Source organism: Quercus robur, chromosome 9, assembly GCF_932294415.1.
Source record: "Quercus robur chromosome 9, dhQueRobu3.1, whole genome shotgun sequence".
Taxonomy (NCBI): domain Eukaryota; kingdom Viridiplantae; phylum Streptophyta; class Magnoliopsida; order Fagales; family Fagaceae; genus Quercus; species Quercus robur.
The window spans coordinates 53,572,317-53,582,362 of NC_065542.1; the positions used below are offsets into that span (position 1 = coordinate 53,572,317).

The following is a 10,046-nucleotide window of genomic DNA, read 5'->3' on the forward strand; positions in this document are numbered from 1 at the left end:
TCCAGGGGTATTTCAGTCATTTTCTAGGTTTTGGAGGTATTTTTGTCATTTTTTAGGTTTAGGGGGGTATTTTGGTAATTTTATGTTTTGGGAGGTATTTCGGTCATTTTTTAGGTTTAGGGGGTATTTTGGTAATTTGTGGGTTCCGAGGGTATTTTGGACATTTTTTAGGTTTCGTGGGTATTTCGTCATTTTTTAGGTTTATGGGGTATTTTTGTAATTTTAAGTGGTTTTTGAGCATATTTGGTGATTTTGGGAGTATTTTGGTCATTTTAGAGATTTCATGGGTATTTTGCTCATTTTAGAGATTTTGAGATATTTTGATCATTTTAGTGGTTTTTGAGCATAACTGGTGATTTTAGAGATATCAGGGGTATTTTGGCCATTTTAGAGGTTTCATGGGTATTTTGCTTATTTTAGAGATTTTGATGATATTTTGGTCTTTTTATTGGTTTTTGAACATATTTGGTGATTTTATAAAAATCGGGTTTGGGTAGGGTATGGATATCCATGGGTAAACAAACTGGGTAACAATTGGATATAGATACTAATTGGGTAAGGTAATTGGATATTCATGGATAAATTAATTGGGTTGGGTATGGGTATACCCTACCCATACCCTACCCATGGCCATCATAGTAATAAAGACTCAAGTGTAACAAAACCCCGCATGATGTAATTTTACAAATATAAATTTCAAATATGGCATGACTGTCAGAACCTGGTAAAAACATTTCTTCGTGAGGTATAAAATGAATGCAACCCCACAAATTTTCTATAGTTTATATTGTATTAGAAAATTCCAAATCAACAAATTCTAGCAGAACTATTGTTCCATAGGTTTCAAATAAAAAACAAATCAATAAGGCCCAGTAATCTAATAAATTCAAAAAAAATTGGTGATCAACAAGTCGGTCACCTAACTTCATCTCACATTTACAATAAATAATTAGAATACTAACTTTTTCCGCATGCTGATTTTTGTAAAAGCAAGGAACAAAAGAAAAAGCAGTGGCTCATAAATAATAAATAAAAAAAAAAAACAAAAACAAAAGAAAACGCGGTGTAAAACTAGACCCAATCCTCTTGCGTTTTCATGGCAATTTCCTGGCACCTTCCTTCATCCAAAAAGTCAAACTCAAGTTCACACTGCTTTCGAAAATTTGCACTAGAGTGAGAAAAAAGACGAAGAGAGAGAAATTGGAAAGCCAAAAAAAAAAAAAAAACTAGAGCGAGAGAGAAAAATCAGAAAGAAACAACCGATTCTTGATCGTTTGCTCTTGATTCGATTTGTGTGTTGCAACCATGTCTCCTTCTTTATCGACCCCAACATATGAATATGATGTTTTCGTTAGTTTTCGTGGAGCAGATACCCGCACAAGCTTCACCGCCCATCTCTTGGCCGCTTTAGACCGTAAAAGTATTCGAGTCTATAAAGATGACATAAACCTCCCAAGAGGGGAAGAGATTGGGCCTGAGTTGTTGAAGGCAATTGAAACATCAAAGATTGCAGTTGTGGTGTTTTCTAAAAACTATGCTACTTCGGATTGGTGTCTGGACGAGCTGGTGAAGATCATGGAATGCAAAAGTGTGTTAAATCAAAGGGTGCTGCCTATTTTCTACGATGTAACTGAATCCGAGGTGGTAGAACAAAAGGGGAATTTTGTGGAGGCTCTTTCCAATGGCCCTGAAGAGAAGGTGGAGAGTTGGAAGGCTGCTTTGACGGAAGTTGCAAACTTGGCTTGCTTTCGTTTGGAACCAAATCGGTAAGATATCCATATTTTGATGATATTATTGAAATTAAAATATTGAATTATTAAGAGTTCCTTCTCTAGAATTTGATGATCAAAAAATCAAAAAATCATAGAATTAGGTGTTGTATGGATATTAAATTTGATAATATGTTAGATAAGAAAAATTAAATTGGTTAGTTTTGAAGAAGTTTCGTTGATGGAATAAAATTTCAAGGAATATCCAATTAGGGTTTATGGCGTTATTTGATAACTCAGTTTCTCTTTATTCAACATGAGTTGATGATCACAAAATTCAATTCTATAAAATAATAATAAGAAGAATAATTTTGTGGGTTCAATTAATTGCAGTCCAGAGCCAGAGTTTATAGAGGAAATTGTTGAAGTCATTTGGAAAAGACTAAAAGGGGAATCATCCACCGTTCAATCCCGTCGTCAGATTGATAATCCCGGTACAGGTGCCGGTGAAGACTCTTCAATAATCATCTCGCAAAATGATGCTTCATCTGTTCAAAATGTTATTGCTGAGTGGAGTCGTCTTTTTTTTTTTAGCCTTATATAGACATTTTGTTTTTGAATCTAACTAAAAAGATTCTCTAGTTTTTTTATTTATTTAAAATCTCAGACGTTGCGTGCGGAGCAGTAAGACTTTAAAGGGTCACAAGTCTGAAGTATGAAGTCTTCAGCAGCTACAAGCCGAATATTCCCTTCAACTCCACTGCCAAGTAAGGATTGGAAGTGAAACCTATTCCTCCCCCAGTCGATTTTTCCCATTCGGCTCCTTCCCTGCTTTACTCATTTTAGCTGTTACATTTTTTCTTTTCTTTTTTGTATTTTATTTTATATATATGTAATTCGATTATTACAACGGGTAAAGAAAATTTGAATTCTGAACGTGGACATGTACTATTTGTTGAAAGAACGTGTACTTTTTAAGTATGATTGCATAATTGATGTTTCAATAGAGGAATTTTTTCTTATTTTGTTATTATTATCTAGAAGTAGATAACTCTTGGATTCATCCCATCTCTCCTTTTATGAAACTATGCAATACTTCCACCCTATATGCTATTTTCTTTACTCTATAGTCTATACTTTATAGCTATCATATCACGTTGGCTTGTTCCATGCTAATAAGTGAAAGATGTGGAAGCTATTAACGGTACATTATAATCTTTAGTAAAAGTTAGAACATCTGAACACAATCAGCATTTGATATTCTTACAACAAGGACATTAAAAAATGGAACATAGATAATCAAATAGCTATCATTCACTCCAGAGTATTCTGCAGGAATTGGAGATAATGTAGCAATCTGGTAATAAAAAGAATGGTGTGCTCTGGCAAACAATTAAAATCATAACAGACTAAAATAAATAAAGATAGGCAGAACCCACTGTGGGAGGGAATTATGAAGCAACAAAACAGATATATAAGTCTGTTCTTCCATTAAACAAGTAAGCCATACAATACTGAAATAACAGACTGAGGTCGTGTCAACGAGCCCTCATAATCTCCCAGTAAGTGCAAGCTGGTAACTAACTCCTTGCGACGCTTTCCCAGAACCTGTTTTTCTATCCTTTGATTGATAGGGCTCATTTTCATCAATAAGTTCACATTTCTCTTCCTCGATACTGTTAGCATCCTCAAGTATCAGAATATAGACAATAAAATGCACAAAAACATACCTAGGCAAGGCACAGGACCCTTACAGGGATGCCTTTCCTAAAAAGAAGTAAGATGGAGGCAGACCATGTAAATATCTAGAAAAAAAAAAAGTTATATAGAACCACGGGAATCTTTTTCTTCCTCATATACAATTACATTCTAGTTTCTGACTCTACCTTACAAATATATTAAATGCTTTGATTCATGGAAATAGACACGAGTGATGTATTTCAACAATAAACATTGGTATTGCACTTGGCAAAAGCTGAATTTCCAGACAATGGATCCAGTATATACGTGTCTTTGTTAAGTTAAAATAGTTTATCATTTTAGATATAATGAGTTTTAGGCACCATGGAAAATGAACCATTCTAATGTAAGAATTATGAAAACATTCACTAAGTATAAAATCATCAAGAACAACACAATTCCTTTATAAGTCTGCACTTCTTGAAGGTGAACAAAGGAACTTCCCATTAAATAATCAAAGGAGGTTTGCACACTCATTTTCAAGGGTCCAGCATGCCTAATTCCCTTATAAGAAGTGTCCTCAAAATCAAGGCTTAATTTCTGTCACACGAAAGTTCTTTCCAAATAGCCAATGCTATCAATTCTAACATTTTCCTTCGCTAAATACATAAGCAAGTCTCTTGTTCATCCTTTATTCCTACTTTGAGTATTAGCTATATTCCTTCTCAAAAAAAAAAAAAAAAAAAAAAAAAAAAAAAAAGTATTAGTTATACAACATATGTTATACGCATTAAATTACTAGATCATGAGAATTTTTAACTTTTTACAAAGGAATTATATTTAAAAAAAATATTTTCCAATACCTGGACAAGTTTAACTAAGGTATTACAATGGCTTGAAGTTGGGTAATAGGTTTTTTTTTTTTTTTTAATTTATTTATTTAAATGCTACACATATACAAGACATGTAGAGAGTATCACCCCCACCTCCTTAATAATTTTATTTCCAACAAAAAGAATATACCAATGGTTAAAGGTAAACATTATTTCTTTAGAAATGAATTCCTACCCTTTGCACTAGCCGTAGAGCTGCAATCCACAAACCTAAAAATGAGTTGTGCCACATGGTTCCATTAACATCCTGCAGAGCCTTTACTAAAACTGCAAAAATAATTCCGGTTCAATGATACTGCCAGAAGAACTAAAGTATCATCCACTCCAGGTAAATGAAAGACCGAAGCACTCAGCACTAGTTGCTGCCTACTGTGATCCATCCATAGCATATTCCAAAAATAAGGAAGCAGCAATCAAAGCTTTAAAATTAGGAAAATACTGTTGGTGTGGTGTGTGTTCCAAACACTTTTATTCTTATTTATTTTCTAGCCGTTGGAAATTTATGAGTAAAATAGCCGTTGGGCAATTATGAGAAAAATAGCCGTTGGGCAATAATTGATAATATAGCCGTTGGGCTTTTAAGGGTTATTAGTAACCAATAACTATAGAATATTATCTTCATAAGTAGCCTATATAATACTCATCATAACACACTTTCTAAAGAGTCTTTTTTACTACTCTATATTTTAGAAATACACAAGTTTACTATATTACTCTCCCACATATTTTTTCTACAAGAATATTTGTTCTAAGGAAAGGCAATAGAGGGTTGTTCTTAAACCTTTTGTGAGTGGAAGTGCGTACATCACAAAGGTCGACGCTATAGTCTAATCCTGGGGGGTTGTTTGGCCAAGAGAACCAATCGCACCAAGTTTTACTTTGGGTGGCACGAATCAACCTTTAAGGACAACGCTTTCGTAGCGTGATTCTATAACATTGTGAGATTGTTCTAAACTCCTTTTTATTTTATGTTCTTGCTAATTATTTGGGATATTATTTTTTGTATCAAAACTTGTTTATTCACTAAAATATTTCCAACAAATACTTGTGGTATACAAGCAATAAAATTTTTACAACCATGGTTAATTGTTCTTTTTCACTTGGCTTATTCATCATTTGTGCAGCTTTGGACCTCCACTTACTAATGAAGGCGGAGAAAGATTCTTTCGGCTCTTGCTTAGTGGTCTCCAAATCTCTCCTTGTCACACATCCACCTCTATGTTGTACTTGTATTGATTGTGAAACTTGCGGCAGATGTCCTCCCAACTCCTTGCTCTAGCATCATCTAAGTAGAGGAACCACCTAAGAGCGGCCCCAGTCAAGGTATTTTGAAACATTTGAGCAAGTAGTTCTTCAGTTGCTCCTAGGGGTTGCATGACCCTCATGTACATCTTCAAATGGGACTTTGGGCAGCCAGTCCCATCGAACTTGTCCAAGGTCGACATCTTGAACTTGGGAGGCAATCTCACATCGAGGAAAAGTGAGAATGATTGGTAGTCCATGAGGTCATCCATCTTGCGAGCTCTTTGGATCATCTCTTCCACCTTGTTTATCCTCTCGTTGATCTTCTTCTCACCCTCCATGGTTGGGGAATTATGATCAGTCTTGTTCTCCTATTGGCCACCCTTCAGGTTCTGGAACTGTTGTACCATAAGGTTCATGTCATGTCCTCCCTCAATTGGATTTAACTAGCTACCATGGTGTTTAGTAGCTCTTGAGTGTTCATGGATTCTTCAGTGTTTGGATGTTCTCCCCCTTCTGCCATAGTGATGGAGTCTTCGGACTTCTTGTGGCTTGGACTATCTTGTAAGTCGAACACGGGATTGTGATGTTGCAGCAATGGGGTATCTTCTATGCTCACGGGCTTCAGTATCATGATGGGCTTGGAATTGGAACTACTAGCTTTATTTATTTAAAATCTCAGACGTTGCTTGTGGAGCAGTAAGACTTTAAGATTTCCATGTAAGGATTACAAGTGAAACCTATTCCTCCCCCAGTCGGTTTATCCCATTCGGCTCCTTCCCTGCTTTACTCATTTTAGCTGTTACATTTATGTTTTTGTTGTTGTTGTCTTTTTTTTTTGTGTTTAATTTTATATATATGTAATTTGATAATTACAATGAGTAAAGAAAATTTGAATTATGAACGTGGACATGTACCATTTGTTGAAAGAACGTATACTATTTTAAGTATGATTGCATAATTGATTTTTCAATAGAGGAATTTTTTCTTATTTTGTTAAATTCATCCCATCTCTCCTTTTATGAAACTATGCAATACTTCCACCTATATGCTATTTACTTTACTCTATAGTCTATACTTTATAGTTATCATATCACATTGGCTCGTTCCATGCTAATGAGTGAAAGACGTGGAAACGATCAACAGTACATTACAATCTTTAGTAAAAGTTAGAAAAATAGCTCATTTTTACCCTTTTTTCTCATATCCACAGCGATTATAGTATGTATGAATTCCTCCAATTTATGGACCACATGGCTTTAGGATTTCATACGAGGTGCTCAACAGTCGACCGATGGCAATCATTGTGCATGTAAAAAATAAAAATAAAAAAGAATTCGGTTAGATGGGTTTAAGATAAAACCGAGCACCTTCTTCAATTGGTGCTCACCATTAGACCATTTGGCATAACAGTGTTCTAAGCTGAAATTACTCTCCCATTTTTTTTCCATTTCATTCTCACCTCAACCAAACATTGGAAAACTCCTACTTTCCTCTCCATTTCACCTCACCCTTTTGACATTTTTCATCCTCTCCTTTTCACTCCAACCAAAGATGGTGTAAGGGCCAAAAATGTGCTTTGTTAAATCCTACTCCACCTGGCTACGCTCCTGTTCATATATAGATAAATTCAAGGTTCATAATTATTTGTGTTAAGCCTCAAAACAACAAGCTCATTTCACATTAAGATCCAATTATTTATCAAAATTTACATGTTATCTATTTATGTTTCATCTATCAAAACGTATTTTCTGAACTATACATTAACATAACGTATATACCATTCCTCCCCCTCCCTTCGTTTGAACCATTGTTTACTAGAAATATAGTAGTGTTACAATTTACAAAAATAGCAGCAAGATAGAACTATACTAGTAGTGTGAGCTTCAATTTGTAGAAGTATCCCGTACAAACAGCAAAAATATATTCCGCAATCCCTTTATGGAAGGATTAAATCATCCCTCTCCTTCAAGTATTCATGGCTCAAGGCATCTTTTGCAGATGTTGACAAGTGACAACACATCAAACACACCTTCTTTTTTTTTTTTTTCCTTAAAAACACATCAAACACACTTTTTATTTCTTAAAAACACATACTCATATCAAACACTCAATTGTGTTTTTCACTTTTGAAAAGATGTTCTTAGAAACATGGGGAGATTCTAGCCTTTTGCCCCTATTGAGCAAATTATTTAGCAATATGCCTTTGTTTCCAAACTATATAGGTTCGTGCCACTGTTTTGAAACTCGATTTTAGTAAAATCGAGTTTCAATCAAAAACTCGATTGGTTTAAAATCGAGTTATGCCAAATGAAACTTAAAAAAAAAAAAAAAAAAAATTGCATGGAACTAGAGTTCATAGAGCTCGAGTTCCATACCTATAGTGGCTTTTTTTTAGTGCTATAGTGCCATTTTAAATGGAACTCGAGTTCCATGCAATTTTTTATTTATTTTTTTTTTATTTTTTTTATTTTTTAAGTTTGATTGCTCCATATCTATAGCTACGTTTAGGCATACCCTATAGCGGCATTTTAAATGGAACTTGAGCTCATGAACTTGAGTTCCATGCAAGCATAACTCGAGTTCCATGCAATCGAGTTTTTCATTGAAACTTGATTTTAATAAAATCGAGTTTCAAAACAGGGGCACGAACCTATATAGTTTGGAAACAGAGGCATATTGCCAAATATTTTGCTCAATAGGGGCAAAAGGCCAGAATCTCCGAAACATGGTGCCAAATACATTTTTTTGCATTATGAGCATTTTAAACATGTGTTTTTTCGACACTTTTTATACCACAATTTTCAAACCATTTTGAAAATCAATACCTAAACTCTCTCACCAAACAGTCCCTAAATTAGCATAGTTTTGAAACTCGGACCGTTCAAAGAACAGGAATAGAGAGGGTTTCAAAGTTTTTAAGGTCGAATCGTGCTGATGTCATAATTAATTTAATAATTATTTAATACAAAAATAATTAAAATAAATGTGTAAAATTATGTAATATTGATCAAATCAATATTTATAGAGATTCAAATATATCTTAATTCAAGGTAAAGATAATATTTCTTATAATTTGTTGCATAGATTTAGTAGATACTCTCTTAACTATTTAAAATATTTTAAAAAATTATATCTAAAATATAATAAATTAATATAACTAAAAATGATTTAAAAAATTTATCTGCAAAATTAAACACCCAAGTACCCAACCTCCATTCAGAGAGGAAAAAAAACAACCCCACCCTACTCATGTTTTCCCTAGATAAAAAGAAGAGAAAATAACAAAGCTAAAACAACTCAAGTCATTGAGATCTCATGAGATATCTAAGGGGTTGTTTGGTAACGTTGTTCTAGTAATGTTGTTTGTATTTTTTGGAAATATGTGTAGGTAAAAAAGTGTATAGAAATACGTGTAATATTGTTTAAAAACTGAAAACATGTGTTTAAACTCCTATACCAAACGGCCCCATAGCTTTTAGGTTTAAAGTAAATAATTCAAAACATCCAACACCACTCACGTTTCCCAAGCCATCAATATTACCAAAACCCTCTTTTGTTTTCTCTTCTTTCTCAGTTTACTTTTGCCAACAGAGTAAGGCTTCGTCTCTTTCTCTCCCTCATTTCTCAATCACAATCTTCATTGGTTCTCAAACAAACAGAGCTGAAGGCCAGGTGCAAAACAAATCCTCTCTGTCTCTCACCCACTCATCTCTCTCTCTCTGCAGCCTCTCACTTTTTCTTTACTAGATTTGGTGGACAGGGAGTTAGTGACTACATTTTTTTTTTCTCGGCAGATCGCCAGATCTGATATGTCATGTGAGAGATCTTGGCTTGGAAGACCGCCAAACCCGTGTCTGGTTTTCAAAACCAGGCAGTTTGACTGCGGTTCGAGAGGATCACAGAAAAACTGATATTTTCAGTTTTGTTACTTTAAAAAACCATTTTGATGAACGGTTCACGGTTAACCCGGTCGGACTGTATGGTCCGGTCTGGGTTTAAAAACCATGTAAATTAGCAAAGTCTAAAAATCCAATTTTTAAGAATTTGGGCTCACCCTAGCTAAAAAAATTAACATGACTATATATTTTGAAAATCTAATCGTTGGATTACATGTCATTTATATTCTTAACACACATTTCAAATTTCATATTATCGGATGTTATTTACTATTCTATCAATAAACTTATTTTTTATGTGTGATTTTATATTACAAAAACTTGAAATTTAAACATATGATTAATGACATAGTTTGATATTTAATCTTCTTGAAAATTTGCAAGCACGGAAAATATACTTAGAAAATGTAATACAATGGTGGGTTTGTCAAAATTCACATCAAATAAAAATATATTAAGTGAAGTTGTAAGTTTAAACTACAACCAAGTTTGTTGCCGAGCTTTAAGCTTCAAAGAGCATGTGAACCTATTTCCTGTAGCCATTAGGTAAAATACATTTTCTTATTTTTTGATGTATTTTATCAGATTTTTTATTCTTCCAAACCTATCAAATATATATTTTC

General features: G+C 33.9%; 1 protein-coding gene across 1 annotated transcript; it reads left to right on the plus strand.

Moving 5' to 3' along the window:
• The first annotated feature begins 1,070 nt into the window (after positions 1 to 1,070).
• Positions 1,071 to 2,731, plus strand: LOC126699101 (disease resistance protein RPV1-like). The gene is made up of 2 exons (XM_050396681.1): positions 1,071 to 1,766; positions 2,103 to 2,731. Exons 1-2 carry the CDS (start codon positions 1,306 to 1,308, stop codon positions 2,311 to 2,313), a joined length of 672 nt encoding a protein of 223 aa, XP_050252638.1. The 5' UTR covers positions 1,071 to 1,305; the 3' UTR covers positions 2,314 to 2,731.
• The last annotated feature ends 7,315 nt before the right edge of the window (positions 2,732 to 10,046 follow it).

Coding starts and splice junctions, on each gene's coding strand:
- LOC126699101 (XM_050396681.1), top strand. CDS start 1,306: ATGTCTCCTTCTTTATCGACCCCAACATATGAATATGATGTTTTCGTT. Junction 1,767..2,102: donor TTTCGTTTGGAACCAAATCG/GTAAGATATCCA, acceptor AATTAATTGCAG/TCCAGAGCCAGAGTTTATAG.